Here is a 24,360-nt window from a genome sequence, read left to right as displayed (position 1 = left end):
GGACAGCATTCCCCGAACTGTGGCTGTCACATCTCTCCTATTCCTGTTGCTATTGATGACCTCAGCTGACCCTAACAGCTGCCTCTTCACGCTCTCACAGCCTCAGATACCCTGCATGGAGAGGCAGTGAAGATGCTTGCTTCTCTAAAACAGCAGCTCACAGCATCTCTGCCAGCAAACAGCTCAGTGCCACAGCACCGTGACCATAAGGGAGAGGCTGCAACAGGGGCCAGCATCCCCAGGGTCCTGCAGGAGCAGGGACACTGGGGAGCCTCTGGAAGCAGCTCCAGAGGAGAGCAGGGGGAACAAAGATGCCAGGAAAGCCCGCAGATAATGAAACACAAGGGCGGCTCTGAGTCAGAGGTCCTTGGGCAGGCTTTCCATAGCCCAGGACTGCAATTGCACCTGTGTCCTCTAGGCTGCCCACTGCTCACAGGCATCCACTACCTCCTATGCACAGCTCTCAGTGCAAAGGAGTAGACCCAGGCTCTGGTCCATGCTTAAACAATATCCCAGTGTCTCAGGTCTCAACTGTCATAGCTCTAGAGAATGCTGGAGACCAGGAGAGGGAGGACTAGATAGGTTCTAGGTACCCCTTCCACTCAAACGCACAGCACCTTCTTTAGTCGGTAGTCTGCCTCAGGCCTGATGCAGGTTACCCTCCAGGGTGGACTGTAACTTCCATGGAACATGATGGAAGTATCTGGCAGGATCATGGGTGTGAAGCCACATCCCTGCCTCCTGCATACCCACTTCCCAGCCCCACTGGTGTGACCAAGGTGACTTGGTATTGAGTCTTTCCTGTGTCCAGCAGCCACTTTCAGAATTGAAAGACGCAGTGTGTCTCCCACATGCACTTGTTTCTATATTGGCATGCTAATTACGTGCTCAGCTCATTCAGGGGCATTTGTAAGGACAGATGAAAAGAGCCACAGCAGGATATCAAATCTCTCAGTGAGACACAAAGTTTGCCCATTCCCCTGCCCCTCACCCCACCAGTCATGACACCCCCACCTCTCTGAATGGCATTAGCTTTTCATGGTCATCCCCTGTGTGCTAGCGGGGGAATATTACTTGAGAGATGCACAAAAATGCAGCAGGGTCATGCATGGTGCTGTTCCCAAACAGGTTTCAAGCAGATCCACAAGCAGATGCATTAGCATATTATACCACACAGGGTAGGCCACAGCAAGTGGCCTCAAGCACTGTGGGAGTTAGAAATGCAAACCTTTGGGGTGGAGGAAAAACATCTTCCAGATAGTTTCGAGGTAGGGGCAAGGTCCTGGGAGAGAAGCAAAGGCACAGGAGAGACCAGGAGCAAACGCAGAGCAAAGCGTCTGACAAGCAGAGCTGTGGTCTCGCCTTGTTGGGAGAAGCAGTCTCTTCTGTGTGTTCTCAAGGAAGGAAGGAAGGGAGCCTGGCAGAGTTCCCAGTGGCCAGGGAGAGGAAGAGCTGGGGAGAGGACAGGCAGCAGCAGGGAGAGAGGCACTAGATCAGTACGGAGTGGGTCCCACGCCCCAAGGCCATCTTTGCCTTGTCATCAGGGTCAAGACTTTACCACGCCCTCTGTGTCAATAAGACAAACAGAACACCTTCCAAAGCTGACCTATGCCTGCAGCACCTTCTCACTACCCCTTAGCTGTACTAGGCGGGGCAGGTGCAAATGCCTTCAGGCTTCTAGACACAGAACTACAGCTCAGACTGCACATACCTGGCTGACATATATTTTTACAAATGTTACTCCTGTCATGATGACAGAGGACCTTGTAGGTGATGGCTGGGGGGCACTGGGATGACACTGAGGTCCCCTCTATACCCAGACCCAGAGAGCCCGTGTGGCTGCCTCTCACTGCCTCTGTGGTAAGCCAGTCCATTCACACCATCTTGTGGCTGGCCACAATCAAGAAGATGCAAGGCTTGAGAGACAAACGCTCCCACAAAAACCGAGGTCCCCTCACTGTCAAAGTTTCATCAGATGTATAACCTCATATACCCGCCCCAATCATCAAATATACACTGATATTACTATGAAAATAAATAAGTAACTATAGGCAACACCTCAATAACTCAGCATCCATGGGGAATTGCTGCCAGGACACCAGCAGATGCCAAAGTCCAAAGATGCTCGAGTCCAGTCTATAAAATGGCCTAGTATTTGCAATATCCAGGGCTAGGTCAGGATAGGGCCAGGACCTAGGAGCTCCATCCACGCCTTTCATGTGGGTGACAGGACCAAAATACTTGAGATGTCCTTTGCTGCTTTCCAAGATGTATTAGAAGGCAGCTGGACTGCAAGTTCAGCAGCCAGGGCTCAAACTAGTCCTATAATATTAAACTATTATTAAGCTACTGTGCCAAATGTCTTGCCTAGGAATTCACTTTTCTAACAACACTTTGGTGGGAGGGGGGCTCAGGTTAGATGGTTCTGTAGTTTGATTTGGATCAAGGAAACACACCCACGAAACAAGTGGGGAGGGGACAGAAGCTGCATGTCAGCCCTAGCACTTCACTCCCCAAATCCCAAACTGGGTGTGAGTACCTGGACCCTCACCATTTGGGCTCTCCAGCTTGGCCTCTCAAAGGTCGCCAAGCTGGGAGGGGGGAAAGGTTTACCACAGGCAAACTCTGTAGAAACAGGACTCCTTTGCTCCCCTGGGATCTGCAGCCAGGGGCTGGGACATGATGCAAATTGGGACACACTCAGGCACCTGTGCTCACAGAGCCCTTTCCCTTTCTTCAGCCCTCTCTGGCTCTGGTCCAAATTCCACTCAGTCTGCCCCTGATCTCCTTGTATCCTCATCCACTCAAGGAACGGAGTCAGGCTCAGAAAGGCGGCAGGACACACCACAAGAACTGGGCCACAGGTTCCTCTGCGCTTTCCCCTCCCTGTCTACACTGCCCAAGAGGCAAAGGGAGCTGGGGGTTGCAGAGAGGAAGCCCAGCTGGCTGGACTCCAGGGGGTGCAGAGATGTGTGCAACCAGTCACTGTCTCTACATCTTTAGGGACTCTGCTTGCAACATGGCAGCACCTTTCCAAGAACCACCTGTTCTCCATGGCTCCCCACTCCTTCCACCAACATCCTGAGCACCTGCACGCTGTTCAGTACCAAAGCATTTGCTGGGGGTATAAAGTTAGACGCTCCAGCAAAACAGTGCCAAGTCAGGAGAAGAAGGAAAAAGAAACAGCTGAGGGTTACACCAAAGGAACGGCCCAAGCCTCACAGGAGATGAAGCTGCGACACAGTCCCTTCCTAATCACACTGATGCCTGGCAGCGACACACCCACGCTGTCCTTGGAGGAGAAAGCCTGCACGGACCTCCATGGAGAGACATGACCACAAGCAGCCTTTACGCACCCGCCTTGGTTTCCGGGTGAGGACAACTAAAAATAACTGTTCCTTGGATGGCGCCGTTTGCTTTAATTGCTCCCCTTGGCTCCTGGTCTCTGAGCTTCCCTCTACCGCTGCAGCTGAAGCTTCCTTGCTGCTGGGCTGCCGGCGGGGGGCGGGGGGCGGGGGGCGGGGGCGTGGGCACAGATCACAGGTTATCTTCCCTTTCAAATGTAGACTGCCTCTAGGCAGGGCCTTTGAGTTGTCCATCTCCTTCACAAAACTGGGCACTGGGGTACAGAAGGGAACCCAAGTTTGTTAGCTGCCCTCTTAAGGACTGAAAAATCTTGTTGCCTGTGGGAGCTCATGCTTTACAATCCTTAATCATGAAGTTACTCCACGTACCAAGACAAAGATTGCCCAGAGTACTCCATCGGGTGGCTCTTCAGGAACACAGACATTCACACCCGCTGTTACTCCTACACTTGATCTTAGCCAAAAGGGCGGAGGAGTAGCAGTGGAGAAGAGTGTTGCCAACATGGAGATGGGGCGGGAAGAAGGGATGCAAGCATGTGGATGGGTGGGTTGAAGCACTGGAGAGAAGCTAGGAAGTTGGTGAGGACTCCCAGGTGGCCACAGTCGCTAGCCAAGGAACAGGGGCGCTAGCAGGCTGGGGAGATACGAGGACCATGGAGACCTTGGGCTGCTTCAGGCACAGGTGACCAGGACATGGGAACCAGAAGGCAAGTGGACAGAGCCAGCGGTCACTGAATAGGACTCCGCACACCTACATGCACTTCCTGTTCACTGTTACCTAACTCGGTGACCACCAGGGACCTCAAGTCATGATGAAAGGCCTGTTTGGGTTCAGCTCAAACTAGATTCCACATCCACCTCTGACACTTAGAACAGAAAGACTCCAGGCAAGGGACCGCCCTTGAGTAAGCATTTGTTACTCCATTTATGAAAACCAGAACAGAATCTGCTTCCCAAGGTTGCTGTAAGGGTTGAGGTTGCACCCACCAGCTATGGCAGCACCTGGCACTGCAGATGTGGGACACCATCCCGGGGACAGCAAGAGCCCCTGGACAGGAGGTCAGGGTGTCAGCTGAGGCCCTCCATCCTTACCATTAGCTATTACTGTCCTTTAGTGGACAGAAACCAAGCCCAAGACATTCTAAAGCAATACAGTAGTTCTGTTTTGAGTGACTGAAATAGCAGGTCAAGAAAAATGACAGCTACAGGGATAAAAACGTGGATCTACAAAACATGCAATCAGCAAAACCTGTGAGCTGTGAAAACCAAGTAACCTCAGGAACCTCGAGCCGCTCCCCACAGTTCTGCCTTCTGTATGAAAACACAGACGAACTGGAGTTGAGGGTAGATGGGTCTGCAAGATATAGGCAGGAGCACCCCTCCCTGGCATGGACGGGCCACCAAAGACACTAGGTCTCAGGAAAATGACATGCGATGGAAGCACTGGGTCACATGATGTAACTGGGACGGTGGACACAGGGACCACCTGAGGAGTGCCACAATGTCTGCACTCACGCTCAGCTTCCCGCCGCTTGCAGTGGCCCCGCACTGCTTGGTCTGTCCTACGCTATGCTCATGTTGCATGGGTGGCAACATCACTCTTCCTAGGCAGCTGAGACAGAATGATGACCACAGGGAGTGCTTGCTCCATCTGCCAGCAGAGGTGTCACACTACAGTGGTTGGGTTTGATTTCTGGCCTCAGCTCCTGACTCCAGCTTCTTGCTAACGCACAGACCAGGAGGCAGCCAGGGCTCTCTCAGCTCACTGGGTCTCTGACACCCGTGTTGGAGACTCGGACTGCACTCCCAGCTCCTGGCTTCAGCTTGGCTCAGCCTCAGACACTGCAAGCACGCGGTGGGAGTGAAACACAGCACATGGGAGCTCTTTCTGTTTCCCTCTCCGCCTCACAAATCAACATTCTATAAATAAACCATGACCACTGCCCAAGACCAGAGAGTAACACACAAGTTTCCAGGTCAAGCACTTGCAAGGGATGTATGTTGGGGGTGTAGGGTACACGACACATCATCACCACGGATGCACCCTCTAACAGCCGGCATCCTGCTGACAACGCTGTGAGATGCCACCCTGCGATGGGGAGACAGAAAGGACCCAGGGCAGACAAACCTCCACAGGAATGTTTCAGCATGTGGGGAGAGAGGCTGCTTGAGGACAGAGCCTGGAGCAGCACGCCTGCAGCTGGGAAACCGCTGAGCCAGCCCACTTCCTGGCTTGCACTAGGTTGCTGAGGTGGGATTCAGACACTCTTCCTTGTTTGCACTCATTGACAGTCCTAACAGTTACTGCAAGATGTTTTCTTGAAGGAATTTTTAAAAAAAAAATTCTAAAAGCTTTTGAAAGGACCCACTTTTCTCACTGTTTCGAACTGAAAACCCCACCCCTTCTGCAGAAGCACCAGCAGCAGGGAGCTTTCAGGCCGACTTCAGCACCGCAGTGTATGCCTGGCCCTCCAGCTTTCGGCACTCAGGTGGGGCTGTGTTGGAACCTGGCTCCTCTGCCTTGGGCCTAAAGGATCACAGGGGTGTTTATAACTGGATCTTCCTCAGTCTGAAGGTACACAGCTTAGAGCACAGGCCCACTCATTCAGCTTCAACAACAACTTTTTAAGAGAGGAGTCACCATCCTCCACATTTTGTAGAAGGAAATCAGAGTACAGAGGTTACATAATTGGTCAAAGCCACACAGCCACCAAGCCAGGCTGGACGGGAGCCTACACCACACAGCTCTGTAAGTTCTTAAACATGACACTGATGTGCAAGGCTCACTGGGGCCAGCACCTTCTTCCACATCTTCATCACACCCCTCACCTGGCTGACCTAATAAATGAGCTCTACTTCCATGTCTGTCTTGCCCAGAACCAGGGAGTACCTTGGAGAAAGGACCACGTGTGAGCACATGGTGAACATGCTTGGTCACTCAGCAGGGGCCACCAAGAAGAAGCCCCAAAAGCAAGCATAGGAAAGTCCTGTGGCCTCTTCTTGCAGCTCTGCTGACCTGGGTGACTAAGAGCAGGATCAGTGAATGGCATCGGGCCACCTGCAGGGCCAGGAGACAAGGCAGTCCCCAGATCACATGACCTTGACAGGTGCCATTGTGTCTGCTCCCTTGTCCCCCACAAGATGGACAGCTATGTCACATTCATCACAGAAAGCACGTTCCAACACGTGGCTCTGTCCTCACCGGCCACTGACAACAGTTCTTGTCTCCCAGCTATTTCATGCAGTTTCCTCTTGACACACAAACAACCTTCACTGTCAGTTTCAGTGACATGGGACCACGGCCATGGGACCACGGGCTCCGTGACACCCCAAAGACCTCCCTGCTGGCCCAACCACTCCGTGGGTGGCTCTTCTGGAGCCTTGGTCCCTTAAGGACTGCATCTCACAGTGACAACAAGGGCAACCCTGACCCAGGAAAAGCAGCTTTGCACCCATGGGACTGCTGGAGTCCTGGGCACATTTCAGGAACAGGAAACCCCCAGGAAAGGAAAACACACAATGATGGTGAGACACATCACCGGATCACCCACTTCTCTGACGGAAAAAACATTTGGAAGCTGAAAGCTCTATTTCCTGGACAGAGCCTAGCCCTGATGAGAGAACAAAGACCAATTTCACCAAGCAGCACAGGACCACAGCCTCAAATATAAGACCTGAGAGAGGAAACACAAGAGAACTGAATAACTTGCTAATTTGGGGATACAATCTGCAAGTTAATATTTTTTTTACTTTCTTAAGAGTTTTACTGAGGAGTAAATGATTTTATATATATGTGAATATATATGTATATATACACACATATATATAAAATACATATGTCAAGTGTACAACTCAAAAAGCATTAGTACAAATGTATACATAAACAAAAGTAGCACCACAATTGAGACAACACATTCATTATCTCCCCAAATTTCTTCAAATCCCTTTGCGATTCCTCCCTCCTGCCCTTCTTCCCTTTCCCCATCCCAGGGAAACACAGACTAGCTGGCATGTGCTCGAGTTTCACAGCAACGGAATCCAACAGGATACGCCACCCTTCGTGCAGTTTCGCTCCTCTCGCATTAATATTCATGCACGCTGCTACTTGGATTAACACTTCATTTCTTTTGATCTCTCAACAGCATTCCACCGAATGGATACATCTCATTTGTTTACTCACCCACTGGCTCATGGATGTTTGAGTTGTTTATTCTCTGCGGCTTTTACAGAGAAAGCTGCCACGAACATGGAGTCTAGGATTTCTCCTGGCACATGCAGATGTGTGGAAAGTGTGGGCTCTGCTGCAGGTCACACAATCAATCGGATGCCTTGACAGGCTAAGCCATACGACCTCCTAGGTTGTCCAGCGCATACATACTAAGGGTGCAATCGCATTATAGCTAAAAAATAATACCTATCTTATATATAAAAAAAGATTTCACTATTAAAAAACAGTAACATATCTGAGCCTTCAGCAAATTGTGATCCTTTTGCTGGCGGAGAGGCCTGTCTAGGCATTAAGGGTTGCTAAGTGATCAGGGTGCTGATGACAGAAGTCTGGAGTGGCTGAGGCAATTTTTAACAAATCAGACAACAGGGTCTGGTGTGATAGCTCAGTGGCTAAATCCTTGCTTTGCATGTGCTGGACCCCATATGGGTGCAGGTTCCAGTCCTGACTGCTCTACTTCCCATCCAGCTCCCTGTTTGTGTCTTGGAAAAGCAATGGAGGATAGCCCAAGTTCATGGGACCCCACATGGGAGATCCCGAGGAACCTCTTGGCTCCTAGCTCTGGATGGGCACAGTACCGGACATTGTAGCCACTTAGGGAGTGAACCAGCGGAAGGAAGATCTTTCTCTCTATATCTCCTTTACTCTGTAAATCCACATTCCTAATAAAATAAAATCTTTTTAAATAGTAGACAACTAAGTCTGCTGCACCAATTGACTTTCCGGTTTATGAGTGAGTTCTGTGGAGGACATCACATGGCTGGATGGCATCTTACCCCCAGCAGAACTATCCTAACTGCAGCCAGTCCTCTCAAACTCTGCCACTGCTTCATATGCTAAGTCTATGTTACAATTTCCACCCTTTGTTGCCATGCACACTTCCTCTTACAGAAAAGACTTCACTGCAAAAAGCAACTTCCTCAGCTGATGCATATGAAGTATGAGACACTAGCAATTCAGTCCACTCCAATTCTTGTTGCCCTGATGTTTCCATCACATTTGCAGCCACTTTCTCTGCTGAACTCTAAATCCCTCAACCACCCCTGAGGGCTCTGCCAACTTCTTTCAACCACCTGCTAGTACTGACATTTTGATCTCCTCCAGTGAATCATGGTGTTCTTAATGACTCCAGAAGGATGAATCGCTTTCACAAAGTTTCCTACTTACTTTGCTCAAACTCAAAAGTGCAATCACTGACTACAGCAGATAGCTAGCACCTTATGAAACATATTTCTTATATTACATTTGCAAATCAAAATTACTCTGTGCTCCACGGGCTGCAGAATGGATGCTGTGTCATCAGGAGTGAAGACAGCATTAATCTCATTGTTACACTTCCATCAGAACTCCAGTGTGACCTTGTCAACGAGCACTAATATTTTGAAAGGAATCGTTTTCCTTCGAGTAGGTCCTAACATTAGACTTAACAATATCCAGTAAGCCACACGTAAGCAGATATTTCCATCCACAGAGCACAGAATGGAGGTGGTGGGTTCTCCAGGGCCCGGGACTCTTGCAATGGTAAATGAGCACTCGCTTCCACTTAACATTACCAGTGGGACCAGGCCCTCCTGAGAGTGTCAGCCTGCCCCTTGATGCAAGCCATGGACTCCCCTCCAGCTATGGACGTGCTATACCGCAACCTGTTTCAACCTCAGGGTGTTCTGCCTTCCTTGAACTCCTGTTGTTCAGCATGGCCATCTTCATCAGGATCTTGGCTGCACCTTCTGGAAAAGCCTCCCGCTTCTGCACTGCCACATTGTTTCACCTTGTACTTCCTTCACATTACAGAGCTGGGCTACCGAGCTAGGCTATGGACCAACTCCTACTAAGCCCCAAACATCGCAGGTGGCGCTTCACAGTCTCCCTCAGCCACCATAGAACCACAGGGAATTAGGACTTTGTTCTGGACTAGACTTTGGCTGAAGGGCATGCTGTGGTCAGCTTGTTCTTCTACTCAGATCTCCAGAAATGTCTATCAGCAGTAAGACCATTTCTTACGATGTTTTTGTGGTAATTTCTTTTAGGAATTCTCCTTTTAAAAAAAGATTTATTTATTTATTTTTATTGGAAAGGCAGGCTTAGAGAGAGAAGGAGAGACAAAGATCTTCCATCTGCTAGTTCATTTCCCCAACTGGTCACAATAGCTGGAGCTGAGCCCATCTGAAGCCAGGAGCATCTTTGGCGTCTCCCACACAGGTGCAGGGTCCCTAAGGCTTTGGACCATTCTCCACTGCTTTCCCAGGCTACAAGCAGGGTGCTGGATGGGAAGTAGAGCACGGAAAAGGAAGCAGCGCCCTTACGGCATCCTGGTGGTTACAAGCCGACAATTTTTCCACTAGCCTATTGCACCAGGCCAATTTTCTCCTTTTTAGAAAAGTTATATGTTAGGTTTTTTATGAAGGTCTATGAGGCACAGATCTTGCTAATTCACCACTTTTATTTTTTTCTGAAAGTGTGCAGTAGATTAAGCTTGCTTCTTTTCTTCCTCAAATAGTCATCCTATGCACTTAATGTTGGAGAGAACAATAGAAGAAATTTCCTTTAAGGAGAATACCTCTTTAATTCAGGAAAATGTTGAATATATGCCAAAGAGGAAAAATTCATATAATATTATGTCTTTACAAGACTTCTCCACATTTACCTCATTGTATCTCCCCCCTTTTTTTTAGTTAAATCATTTCAAAGCCAACATTTATGCCTTCATTATACATCCCTTAAAACTGTATTCTTAAGGACAACACTATATTTATATATATTACGCCTATTGCTTTTCATTTTCTTTAATAATCATTTTCTTTCATAATCCCAAAGCAGATTATTAAATTTTGGTTGATCTGTTTCCATTTGGGTTCACACAGTATTTGGTAGCTACCTCTCATGGGCCGCTGTTACTCATGTGCAACCTGGGTTCACTTCTGGCTCCTGAAACATCCCTTTCTGATTCTGTCTGGCTTCCTTCACCCCCATGCATGCTGACAAGGCTTGACTGGATTCACAGTCAACTCCTCAAGCTCAAAATACTTGCCAGCCCTGTGTGCATCCTGCTGCATGATGCCACGCAATGCCTGCCCATCTATGAATGAGATGCATCAGGGCCTCAATGGCCCCAAGTTCCTTATCACCCTCTGCTCTCACCATTTTCTCATGGCTTCACTAGGACCAACGTCAGGTCCATGGTTGGGGCCTGGAAAGTTAGCTCTGTGCTTTCACACTCATGCGAACTAGCTGTTCTCTCTTGTCAAGGATCTCCATACCCTGAACGTGGTTGGAGGTTTCTAATGATACAGTTCGTGCAGAAAGAATACATGTGCGCTGATGTTGCCTTCAGTACCCAACTTGGGAGGGGCCTGGACTCCTTCCCGGAGAAGCAGCCCACGTGTGTATTCTCCATTAAAACGCATTCGTCATGATGGCCCGTTCCAGGACTAGAAGCTTCAAATTGGTCTAGTGACGTTTATTTTATTGGGGGGGGGGCTATTTTTTCTAAAGATTTATTTATTTTTACTTGAAAGGCAGATTTGCAGAGAGAAGAAAAGATAGAGAAGGTCTTCCATCACTCCCCAAATGGCCTCAGTGGCCAGAAGCCTCCTCTGGGTCTCTGACGCAGGTGCTGGGTCCAAGGCTTTGGGCCATCCTCTACTGCTTTGCTAGGCCAGATCCAGGGAGCTGGATGGGTTGCAGACAGGTGCTCATGTGGGATGCTGATGCCACAGGGCGGAGGACTAGCCTGTTGAACCATGGCATCAGTCCTGATCCTGGTGGGTTTTTAAGGAAATATACTTGGTTGTTTAGGCTTTAGACTAACTCTTTAATCAAAATCTGTTGCACATTTCAACTTTTACTTTGTACTGGAAAAAGCCATCACTCAAATGGCTGGGAGTCAGTTATGAGGTTTGCGACTTGCGCTGCCCTGGTTTGGCAGGGTTTTGAAGGAATCCTGCCACGGCTGGGCAGTGAGTCACATTCTGCCGTGGCACCCCGGGGTGCTTTGTCATTTTGTCAGCTTCAGGTCTCCTGTGTGGTAGCACGGGGTCACGCTGCACCCAGGACGTGCTCTGACTTCTGGCTGCTGGCCGTATCCTTTCCGTGTCTTTATGCATGCTGTGCCCCCTTTTTCACAGTCCAGTGAATGCAGCTTCTTTGTGACCAGACTTCACGGGTGACCTCTGCTCTCTCAAATCAGAGTCTGAGCTGAGACTGACAAGCGCTCTTGTTGTCTCACTTTACTAACAGGTTTTTGTTTTTTTTTTAAAAAAGGTCCTTTAACACAGGGTGGTGAACAGAATGAAGGTCTTGGATGTCCCCCTGGCTGGGCCCTAAGCCCACTCTGCAGTCCACATGCACCTCCAGGCACAAAGCCTCTTGTTAAATTAGCTCTCTGGCCTCCTCCCTGCTGCACCCCATGGAGAAAAGGTCGGCGTTATGTCCAATTTTCAGTTCCCCTTGCCTCCAGCCAGGAGCGTCCCTCACTTCTTGCAAGCTCAGCTCTTCATGGGATATGTGCCTTTTTTCTAACAGTCTTGCACAGAGAGCCCTGGGGCTACTGGTCTACCATGTGGCTGCCTGTATGCTGTGCACACACTCTCCTCATGTGATACAACCTGCCCTGGCAAAAATACCTAAGGTTACCTCACAAAGTTCATGGAAAATATGCATTACAGAAACCCATAAGAAATGAGGGCATGTATTTCAAAAACTGTTTGCCCCAATGCAAACTTATCTTGTAATTCCATTTTTTTTTCCCACAAGCTTAGGAAGGACCCTTATACAAAAAGGCCAGAGGAGAGAGATGATCCCTCTGGGCCAAGAGGGAGTTCAGGCGGCTTCAGTGTGGAGGCGGTGCTTGTGCTGGGCCTTGAAGTGCCATCTCAGGAATGCAGTCACCCCTTCCGTGGTGGGCACAGAGGTGGCCGAGAGAGGCTCCCTCTAAGCTATCCCGATAGTACATCAAAGTACAAGAAAGGTAGCAGAGTGCAGCCTTTCTACGCCACCCCAATCAGTGCACCTGCCCTTGGCTATCGCCAGGGTTGTGTACAGTTTGCTGCACAGAACTGCCAGGGCCAGACACCTTTCAGGAAGCCCTGGGGGAAGAACACACCTTTGGGGCATCGCATCCTCCCTGATGTGCAGAATCTCTTCCCGAGCCTCCTGGGAAAGACCAAGCCAGGCAGCCAGGATCCCCACTTTCCTACAGCACCCTAGCTTGCTATCTGAATGCCACGAAGCATGGCCTGGCTCTGGAGGGATGTGGCTTCCGAAGCAGACCTCGGTGCCTTTGCAGAACTCAGCAAGACATCGCGCTTCCACTCACTGGGTCTCTCCTGCTGCCAGAGGTGTGCTGTCCCGAGCAGCTAGTGGTCCCACAAGGCCACCGACGGACAAAGCAAACCATTTCTGTTGAGTGCACAGACGCTTCATTTGTTTCAGACAAGGGAAGGGGAAATGGAAGCATCGTGAAAACCATCGCCTCCACGCAACTGTGGCTGCAATTCATGGTAAATTCCAACCCGTTTCTAATTCTAGAGAAAGCAATTCCTTTATTTCCTTGCACAATACTCAGGTCTTAGCTCAAGGCTTAGAAACAAGATGAGTGCTCTGAGCCCAGCCCACCTAGTGATGAAATGCTCTCCTGTGTTAATGCCGTAGCAACAGGTCTGAGGGCACTCGTTCGAGTACTGCGTCACAAGGGAGTATTTCTTGTGTTTCGTTAAAAACAAAAGCAACATGGTTGTGGACTTAATTAATGTTGTTTGCAATGATTTAATTAGATTTATAGCGCTGTGCACACTCATTCTGGCCGGGGACTCTCCTGCCTTTTAAAAATATTGGTAGGCAGCTATCTCATGTGCTTTGCAATTTACCTAATCCTTAATTTCATCTCCTGTGGAGGGGAGGCCAAGCATCACCCTGTGCAGGTAATTGCGTGATCAAATGGCTTAATTGTGCATTCCACAGAAGTGACAACAGGGAGGTTAGTCTTCCTAATGCGTTTTTAACAAAAGCACGAGCTAATTACATGGCATTCTACGCGGGGCATTTGAGAAGAAGAAATGGAAACCTATTCTTCAAATCTTGGTTAAATGCATGTTTGCATATAGAAAACAGAAATAAGTGGTAAAATAATTAGTTGGATTGGCTCCTTATGCTCTCCCTCCGTGACTCATCTGCATGTGTGCGGTTCTGTGGCTGCCTGCTTGCCACGGATGATGTCGGAACATCTGTGCTTTCCGAAAATGTCACAATAACCATTTTGCCTGGAAGTATATTCTCAAGAGCCAAAAAGACTATGCTATCTTGACACATTCTTAGAAGAAATAAAGGCCAGAGAAAATTGAGGACAAATGTGTTCCATGATTAGAAAAAAGTACCAATGCATTAAGCTAAATGCTTTAAAAGAATTCTGAATTGAAATGACACAGAATCTATTTTAGACGAACTTTCCCTTTAATTAGGCAACTTGTCTGGTATAAAAATTTGTCTTGTCTGCCCTTCTTGTCTTGTCTGCCTGACAGCCTGGGAAACATGAATTTCCCTGGATGCATTCTTGCCTTAAAATGGTGTCACTTAGCTGAAGACCCGAGTGAGGTTAACATAGTTGATATCTATAATGGTGACTGTGCAATGTGCTTTCATTTTTTCTTACTTTAAAAAAGTGGAAGACAGAGAAGGAGTAGGACCCTGAGAGAGAGAGTCGTCTAACGGCCCACACCCGGAATGCCCACCAGGGCAGGGGGCCAGCAAGCCTGAGGCCAGGAGATCGAAGTCAACCTGAGTCCCCCACGGGAACAGCAGGTGTCCGAGTCCTTGAGCTTCACCCCAGGTACATTCATCGGGAAGGCAGCACTGGTGCTGGAGCCGGGATGTGAACCAGACACTCTGATACGGAGCAGGTGCACTCTATCAAATGCTGGACCCTACCTTTTAATTTTTACCATTTCAGTACACACCCTTTCCTTCCTTCCTCTTGTGCTAGGAAATATTCTAGTGATTCATAGCAAAGGCCAGGGGGCAGACGCGCACGTGGCTGCAGCAGGCTGACTGTGGAGTCCCATCAGCCTGGGCACAGACTCTGATGAAGGGACGGACATGTGACTCAAAATGAGCCGACTGGAATTATTCCTGGAGGTTGAAGCACACACTGGTAAGTTTCTCTGGAGTTTCCAGTCCAGGAGCTGGTCAATCCAGGACTGTCAGAATCCACAACCCAAAGTCTGCCTACAGGACGATGAAGCCCGGGCGAGACCGAGACAGGAGAGACAGCAGACAAGGCTGTGTGGTCAGCACTCTACCTTCACGTCTTTCTCCAAGGCCTGGCCAGCTCGGTGTAATTCCTAGACCTGTAGAACCAGCAGTTTTCTTTCTTCCTTGAGGTGAGGTCATATTTCTGTCACACATCATCAAAGGCATCTTGATGGGACAAGCAGCACTCCACACTATCCAGCTTTTCTCCACTCACGGAAATGACCGACTCCAGCTTTGGAGAGACTGTGGTCAGTAAAGTTCGCTCCTTACCAGCTGCAGTGACCCGGAAGCAGTTTCGTCACTTCAACCTTCTCATCTTGACTTCAACACTAATAATGACAGCACCTCCCTCACAGGCTCCATGAGAAAAATAGGTGAGATAATTTAAGGAACAGAATCATTTGGCAGCACTCAGCATGGCATTGCAGCGCATGTGCAGTGACTGCTTTGTTCTCACTGCTACTGTTGTAACTACTATTATTTAAATATTATTGTGCTATTGACTGCTATATACTCCCAACATCCACCTGCCCTTCCTTTAATAATATAACTTTCCCAATTCCCTCATCTTGGAGAGTGCTTAAAAACTTTCTGTACAACAAAGGAAATAATCAACAAAGAAGCAACCAAGAGAATGGGAGAGAATATCTGCACACTACACAACCAATAGGGGACTAACATCCAGGATTTACAAAGAGCTCCAGCAACTCAGCAAGAGCAAAACCAAAAACCCTGTGCAGAAATGGGGGAAGGAATGAACAGGCATTTTTCAAAAGAACAAGTTAACATGGCTAAAAGACATGAAAAAGTGCTGAGGCTCCTTAGCTGTCAGAGAAATGACAATGAAAACCACACTGAGGTTCCACCTAACTCCAGCGAGATTAGACTACATTCAGAACTCCAGTAACTCCACCTGCTGGCATGGGTGTGGGGAGAAAGGTACCCTCCTTCACTGTGGAAGTCAGTATGGAGTGTGCTAAGAGAACTGAAAACCCAACTGCATATGACCCAACTATCCCACATCTGAGAATACATCCAAATGAAATGAAATCTGCATATGAGAAAGGGATCTGTAATCCTATATTCACAGCAGCAAAATCTACAATAGGGAAGACATGTAAACAACCCAGATGTCCACCAAAAGAGGTGTGGATACAGAAACAGTGTTACATCTACTCCATGGAATACTACTCAGCCATTCAAAAGACTGAAATTCTACTATTTGCAACCAAATGGTCCTAACTAGACATCATTACACTCAGTGAAACAAGTCAATCCCAAAAGAACATATATCATACGTTCTCTCTGATGGACAACCTTCATGCAAAATACAACATCAATAGCCCTTTCAGTAATATTTTTGCTACATCTCAGGGGTTTGGTATTTGTATTTTCATTCTTCCCTCCCTGACCCATGGGTTACACAACAGCATCGTCTGCTTCAGGAAGGTCTTTGTTCTTTTCCTTTTCTTCAGTGACATACTGCTCATTCATTAGCATGTTACTTAACTTCAATTTGTTGCAAATCTATTTTCTTTCTGTTGTTGATTTTGTTTTACAGCTTGTCCTATAAGGGGATGTATAGTAACTGTGTAATAGAGACTATCACAGATGTGAAGATACCTGCACTGTGCATCTCTACTTCCAAATCAAAGATGGACTCCAATCAAACTGTTGTATGTATCCTGACAACAGGATGCTGGGCCCTCTGCTATTGCCCATGCCTACAATGTCAGGATACACTTAAACAGCAAAATGAGGGACTTATGACTGATTGTGAAGAACTTTACTATTGTAATGACATGGGGAAAATTAGTGAGGAGAGAAAAGGTTTGGGGAGGGTGAAGGGAAAATCCTAGAGCTTATGGAACTGTATCATGGAATAAATAAATAAATAAAAACAAAATAACTTTTCAATTTTTGTGGGGCATATTTCAGGTGCCTGAAGTGAAAGCCGCATGTCCCGGACGCCCTTGCAGCTGGGTGAAGCCTTGAGACGAAGCTCTGGCCTGTGGGACCCAAGCAGACACCATGTACACGATTCCCCCTCCTGGGTAGAGTGGCCATGCTGGATTCAGGGACCAGAGCTCAACAGCTGCAGGCAACTGGGATGACAGAATGACAAGCAGAAGGCCCCGAGTCACCAAGAGTCCAGAGGGAGCAGGATCAGTCGTTGGGCTTCTACATTTGGAGCTTGTACATGAAACAGCAATAAAGTACTGCCTCGTTTCCTCTGGGATCTTGTAATGTCAGCCAAAACCTACATCCTAACCAAGGCACAATTAATATTTTAGACATTATTCACACTTGTTCCTTCCAACAGTACTATAAAGGAAAAGGGGAGATGCTTATAATAATAAAACCAGGGTGAGAATTCTAATTCAATCAAGCGTAGAGCGTTTTTCTTACTACGTAAATTAGCTTTCATTATCAGATGACATTTGGCTACTCCAGACTAAGGGAAGGAGACAGAAAATGAAGCTGGCTAGGGGGCAGGAGGCAGACATGTGGCATGGGGTTTGCCCCCAGTCCTCAAACTGTCTCCCGTACAAGTCCTCAGAGCTGCTGCACGCCATCCAGTACTTCGGCAAGGTCACACAAACTCTGCTGTTGGCTTTTTCCAAGCAACAGGCAATCAAAACCCAGACACACCGCCTTGTCAGGTTGCTGACCTGCACTGTCGTCTCTCAGTGGGGGGCCCTCTGCTCCCCCCACTGCCTGACAGCACACCAGTGTGGAGTTGTCCAAACTCCCCCACAGCCCACTGGCTCCTTCGCTGCTGCTCTCTGTCTTGCTGCCATCACAGCTGCCTTGCATTCTGACCTACTGGCGCCCAAGTTGTGCAAACACAAGCCCTGGTGGGCAGTTTCCAACCAGGGCAATTTCTGCTGAATTTGAGGCATGGTTCTCACCAAGGAGCCATTTGCACATAAAGACAACTCTCCTCGTGCCCAGAATAACCTCGACAATCTCTCTGGTCTCAACTCGGCTTCAGAGTCAAGTGCAGCAAAGGCCCCCCAGGTCTGACATCCTGAACAGGGTCAACAATGCCTGGGGGGGGGGGGAGACAGAGAAGCTGCTCGTGGCCTCCTGGAGCCATGCCCTCAAGTGACCCAACCCACAGAGTAGCCTGTTGTAATGAAATGCCAGCCAATGGAGAGTCCACTGCCAAGAACTCACAATGTGACCTTTGTTGGGAACAACCGCTGAAAGCTCTTAAAGATCCTTCTGAAGGGCCCAGCACGGTGGCCTAGTGACTACGGTCCTCACCTTGCACACACCGGGATCCCATATGGCCACAGGTTCTAATCCCAGAGGCCCTGCTTTCCATCCAACTCCCTGCTCGTGGTCTGGAAAAGCAGTCAAGAACAGCCCAAAGCCTTGGGACCCTGCACCAATGTGGGAGACCTGGAAGAGGGGCTCTTAGCTCCTGGCTTCAGATCAGCACAGCTCTGGCTGTTGTGGTCACTTGGGAAGTGAATCATTGGATGGAAGATCTTCCTCTCTGTCTCTCCTCCCCTCTGTATATCTGACTTCCAATAAAAATAAAATAGATGCCTTTAAAAAAATGCTTAAATAGTCAAATATGAAGCAACAAAAAAGCACAGGCATGCTCAGCCCCTCCCTCCCAACACACACTGAAGAGAAACATTTTTTTCCACTGTGCTGCTTAAATTGGCATCTCTCTTCTGCTTCTAGACATAAATGAGCCATTTGCTAATTGTTTAACAGCGATTAAGGAAGATGTTTGGAGGGAAGGAGAGGGACAAAAGACACACTATTCGCCTGCTTGTTGGCCAATTACCAGAATCAGCCTGATATCAGAGAATGGGGCTGGCTCTCCCAAGGGCATTCAGGCCAGGCTCTGGGACAGAGGTTTGCTGAACCCCCAGGACCACAGTGTCATTCCAGACGGCTCCCCCTTTTTTAAGCAGCTCGCTCTCTCTCTGGATTGAGAAACCTCAAGATGCTGAGCTGGAGGAAGCCCAAGCTGGCCAGGTTCTAGCCAGCGGCACCGATGTCAGGGTCGGCTCCAGTGTGCTGTGTGCTCACCCTCCCTCCCAGCCAGCCCAACCAACCACCTGGCCAAGGGTAAGCAGATTCCAAATTATACCTCTTTAACTGGGTCCCTAATACTGTCCAGATGGGCAAGCTCCTATGAGGTCCACACCGTGGCCCAGGAAACATGAGCACTGACTATGCTTCTAGTGTCAATTCTGTAGCTGGTTGACCTGTCTTCTCCCCACATGCAAGCTGAGACTGCTTCCTTCTCCAGCCTGTGAAGCCACTCAGCTCTGCGCTTCTGCAGTTGGCGCAGTGTCCAGATTCCTACCTAAATCCCTGTTCTACTCAAAGGGGCCTGGGATGTGGAGCTTTGCCTTTGCCATATCCCTTGTATTTAACACAACGCACCAAACTCAACAAATACTCACTGGATTTCTGCACTACCGCCATTTCCTGGCTGGGAGAACAAGCCATGCAGAAGAGATGAACAGGAGCTACACAGCACAATTCTCGGAGCCTGGAAGCCATGTCAAGGATCTAGGCTAGTTAGCTCTCAGATCAGCTGCAGTGTTGGCCTTCAATTGGTCAAGGCTCTGTGGTGTCCTTTGTTCCTGTCTTTCATGGGCTATGCTTTATAGAGACTGAACAAGCTTTAATGGACTCAAAACAGCCCCACCCCTCCATCCCAAGAGTCTTCACATCTTGCACACATTCTCTTTGCTCCTTGGGGAGTCACACAGCTCCAGGTGACATCCCTGGTACTGGAAAAATGGAGTTCTGCTGAAGACACACACTCTTACACGCAATCTCCAATTCCAGCAGCCTGTGACTGCTGCGGCCCGAGAGCCTGCTTGGTGAGGCCTGAGGACAGCAGCAGCATCTGGCCTTCAGGCTCCTTCTTCTGCACTTGAGACACTTCACACAGCCCTGAAGAGGTCAACTATTCACCTGGACAACTGTGATCACTTGACATGAAGTACTGGTTTCCCTGTAATGACACAGGGCCTGCAAAGTATTTTTATTGAAACTAATTTTTACAGGTTTCACATAACGGTAAGAAATAGCTTCTGGTTATACATGCATAAGGGCTCACCTGTCCTTGGTTTTCTTACACTAATGATCAAGGAAAAATAAAAAAACTATAACTCAGTGGGATAGAAAACCATTTTATCATCAGTTAACTCATGAGCTGTTACTAATTTCTACATCAACTGGCATTGTCCATGGGTCCGAAACATCCTTCTGGAGCTCAACAGACAAGCAGTCCTGGATTGAGGACAATGTCCGAAACACACCAGTTGTCAACTCAAGGACACGTAAGCACTCCCTTGGAAAGGAACCTCGTGAACGCCCTCGAGGCTTAGCCCTAAGGGGTTTCTGGCGCCACCAACATCCTGCTTCCCATTGAGTGGCACTCAGTTTGCTACAGAAGTGGACAGTACACAGGTTCCCGTAGAAATTCACTGCAGACAGCAGAGTGGGAACCCAACACAGAACCCAACACCCACACCATTGTCCACTGCCGTGCCATCCCTCTTGCAACTCTCCTTTGTTTTAACTTCAAACACAAGTGAGTAGGTCACAGGTGGCCAGGCAACAGAAAGTGGCTGTGAAACTCTGCTGCTGGCCTTGGACCACTGGCCCATATGGAGAAAAGGGAGAAGAACCCTACAATTTCTGATGGGTGTTGGGTATCTTGTGCTTCCAGAAACGTTGTTTAACAAATATGGGAAATAGAGTCAGCTGGGTGGACACAGAGACCCAAGGCCACAAATGGCACAACAGGTTCTTTAGGACTCTGCCGAGAAACAAAGTGAGTCACTGGTCTTCTGAATCATCAAGAGTCACGACAGAGGGGTCCCCCAGATCCCAAGCCCTTCTCTTAAAGCAGCTCCTGAAGCAGCACTGTCAGAGGACAACTTCCCCATGGGCGAGAAGTCAATGTTCCTCTCTTGTACGGCAAACATTTCCAGAGAAATGCTTTCCCTGGAAATCAAGAGTTCTAAAGCACCACATTAGAGGGGTCACCACTGCTCTGCCACTCCAGTAAGGGTGGGGAAGCACGGTTAAGCATCTTGTACAAGTGGGGCAGAGGCTAGCAGACAGGGCTGCTAGCATTTGGATGCACTTGTCCAAACAGCCCTGGTCCCCATGACCTTCTCAGGGATTCTCGGTCTCAGGCTTGGTCCAGAGCTCTAACAGCTCAGTCCAGAGCTGGCGGGAATACTACAGTCAGCACAAACGGGATGGATGTTCAGCTAAGCAGCTCAGCCCATGACAGGGTCAACTTGGTTACAGCCACGCAGCTCTCTCCACCTCACTCCCAGGACTGGTGGTACAGATTGGAACCTCCTTACTTCTTCTCAGCTGGTGGCCTCACGGGTCTGTCTCTCATCCCTGACACATGGCTCTGTGTACCTGCTGATAGGGGTGGTGGGTGTTAGGATTTCACAGTTAACATGACTGTGTCCTCAAGCTTGGAGCCTCCTCTTCCAAGTAGATGAGATATGGCCTCTCTGTTCTTCACAACCTTCCAGCCCCTCATCCTACGTCCCTTCGCTGTCAGAGCCACATCAACGCATTTTAAGCTCCTCAAACATATCATGGCACCCTGGCCTATACTACTTCCTCTTTCTGGAGCATTCTATGCCTCTATTCTCGGCATAAAGACCTTCTCTCATCACTCCCCCTAAAGCATCATGCTTCTAGTACTTTATTGAAACGTGAAAGGATGCCCTCCCTTGATTTCTGTCCCACTACCAGAAGGGGAGGGATGTATCCACCCTGTTCCTCATTGCCCCTGCCCAAGTTTTCTATAGTTCCCAGAGTTCAGCAGAGCACTGCTGAGCTTACTATGGAAAGGTCCTTTCTATAGATGACTTGGGTTCAGAAGCGGTCAGACTCGGGGATAGGGGTGGGGATGTGGTGCTTGGTTAGGAATCATTGAGAATCTCAGCATGGATGTAGCAAGTAAAAGAGTAAAATTTAAAAAATGGCAAGTAAAAAAAAAAATTTACACCATAGGGATGACAAGACCCACCTACCCTGCCCCTCGTCCATGCACCCGGGCTCTCTTCATTTGTTAGAGTCAAAGTGACTTGTGCCACACTCCCTTTGCTCCCATTTGACTATGAGAGAGCCTGAGTTCCTTCAGAGAGAGGGGTTGTGTCTGAATGGGGGCCTGTACAGGCTCTGGCTGCATTCTGGGTGTGCCTGATGACACTTCTGAGTTTTCTTCCCACCAGCAGAGCCAGGAACTGGCATATTTTAAACAACAGGCTACCTCACTCACTCTAGGAAGCCTGCCTGGATTAACTCAGGGTCATGTGCCCTCAGCCAGCCTGGGGACAGGGACTGCAACATCTTGATCTAGCTTTTCTCCTTGTCTGAAGTGCAGCAGTGTCTGTCCTGACACGCACCGAGGCACTGCTAGGCCCACTTTGACACACAGTCTTAACAGAACACATAGATCAAGTGTATTTTTGATGGCAAAAGACAGCAAAGAGGACCAACCTTGGAAGTATAGGAGTGTCCATCAGAGCCACAGACCATGGCCGGCTGCACCAGGGGACAGGGCTTGCATTTGACCAGATTGGCGGGTCCGGCCCAGTGTTTGTGGGCCACATTTCCCTTCTTTTGCCTACAGGTCAGAAAAAAGAGGCAAACGGTTAGTAGATGCTCTGGCCCTCATGGGTCTTTCCCCCAAGTTCCTCTGTGAACACAAGCTAAATTCAATCAATCAATCAATCAAGGGCTCATCGACCAGGCAGGAGGGCTGCTAAGGATCCCTGCCCAGCATGCTCATTTGTTCCAACTCACAGACAGGGGTCAGGAGACTTGATCCTAAGATCCTGTTTGACACAACAGACGGGCCGAGGAAAACACCGCAGACCCCGCAGTCTTGTAAATACGAACTCATTGTGCATGTGCTTCAGACACCGTGTGGGGTGTGGCTGCATCAGTCTCAGCCACAGGGGTTCTCTGCCCCCAGTACACACTGGAGCACCCAGTCCAGGCTCTCCTGGGGCAGCTGGACAGCCTTTTCCTGGATGACACACAGGTGGCGCCATGAGCACTTTCATGTGAATCGCACCTCCAAACCTGGCCGGAAGACGGTATCGCTGCTCTGGAAAACCCTCTCTGGACGCATTTTACAGCAATTTCAGGCTGGCTTCCAACGTGCCACTCGATAGAGTGATGTCACTTTCAACTGCTAAAATCATCAGAATCCCATTCTTTCATTCCAGCTTGCGTTTCCCCTCTCCTAACCTTTGTCATAATGATAAATGGCACTATTAGGATGGCTTTTGTCCACGGAAGGAACCCCGTCACTGGATCATAAACCACTGAAATAAAGGCTGAAGCTACTGCCTCTCCTCCCCTAGCCAAGGCTGGTCTCTCAGCAAACTCCCCACAACAGCTTCCCTGCCGTGGCGCTGGGACCCAGCTGGAGGACAAGCGTCTCTGGCCTCCCCACCCGTGAACCCAGGACTGCCTCCCTGAGGTGTTTCTCTGCCAGTTGCTGGGTGGTGGTGAGTGTCTGGGTCCTGGAGTTAGAAAAACTCCAGTTCAAGCCTCTGCTGGGCTACCTGCTCCCTCGGTGACCTTGGCACGACATTTAATTCTGCATATATCTTAGTTCCTTCATATGTAAAAAAGGGGGAAATAGAACATTCTCAGAGTGCTTGTGAGCCCATGTAGACACAGTACTTAGTACAGATCCTATAAAATAGGAAGCAATAAAAATGGGCAGTTACTACCCCAATGATTTGTCCCACGAGATAGGGATCTAAGAGCTGAAACCACCATTTCCATAGAAACCAGATCTTCCCCCTCAGGCCCTGGATTTGGAACGATTTTCTTCTCCCACAAAATTAATGGAGCCACAAGAAGAAAATCTGTCCTACCAGATTCAGAACAAATCTATTAATTCCTGAAGAATTCATGTTTAGTGCCCAAGCGAATATATCTCCTTTTAAATGAAGGTAGGCAAGAAGGAAGATGAGTAAAGCAAAATACAGCCAGTGCGTTGGTGTTTATCCTACCTCAGGTCTGCCAGGTCAACAATCAGCATGAGGGTGACACTGGGGTGGAGCAGCCATTCTCATGGCACAAATCCATGGGACAGCCAGACCTGGAGGCTCAGCCTGCCTGACCACAGAGCCACACAAGTCCTCTGCACGCCTCAGGAGAGCACCCTGGTCAACCCTGCTCCTGGACCGCAGGTGGAAACCAAGGCTCCAGGAGGTTCAGAAGTGCTGGGTCACAGAGCTGATGGGAAGCCAGGCCTGGGCAGATGCCACATGGCTGCAGGGCCTGTCCAAGTAGGAAGCCCTTGTCTGCAGCCCAGGTTGGTTCAACTGACAGGAGCAGCTCAAAAATTCCATAAAGTCACCCATATGTGCCACTGGGGGCCCATTCTCCTGCGATTCTGTAGCACCTACCCAGCTTGGTCTTGGCTTTCTGTCCAGAAAGGGAAAATAATTGTTTTATTTAAATTACATGGGCAGGAGGAAT

At 48.9% G+C, this 24,360-nt stretch overlaps 1 protein-coding gene across 3 annotated transcripts in view; it reads right to left on the bottom strand.

Annotated features, from left to right (window-relative positions):
- Positions 1 to 24,360, bottom strand: part of SPOCK1 (SPARC (osteonectin), cwcv and kazal like domains proteoglycan 1) — a 400,415-nt gene that overhangs the window by 83,132 nt on the left and 292,923 nt on the right. For all 3 annotated transcript variants that reach the window (XM_040982062.1, XM_040981992.1, XM_040981908.1), the window contains one exon: positions 22,357 to 22,483. In XM_040982062.1, coding sequence (XP_040837996.1) covers positions 22,357 to 22,483 — 127 coding nt within the window. The remainder of the gene's footprint in view (positions 1 to 22,356; positions 22,484 to 24,360) is intronic.

The sequence above is a fragment of the Ochotona curzoniae genome, unplaced genomic scaffold (genome assembly GCF_017591425.1).
Source record: "Ochotona curzoniae isolate NIBS_2020 unplaced genomic scaffold, NIBS_Ocur_1.0 contig_1, whole genome shotgun sequence".
NCBI classification, from domain to species: domain Eukaryota; kingdom Metazoa; phylum Chordata; class Mammalia; order Lagomorpha; family Ochotonidae; genus Ochotona; species Ochotona curzoniae.
Note: the sequence above shows the minus strand (reverse complement) of the source record. Positions and strands in the feature narration are given on the sequence as shown.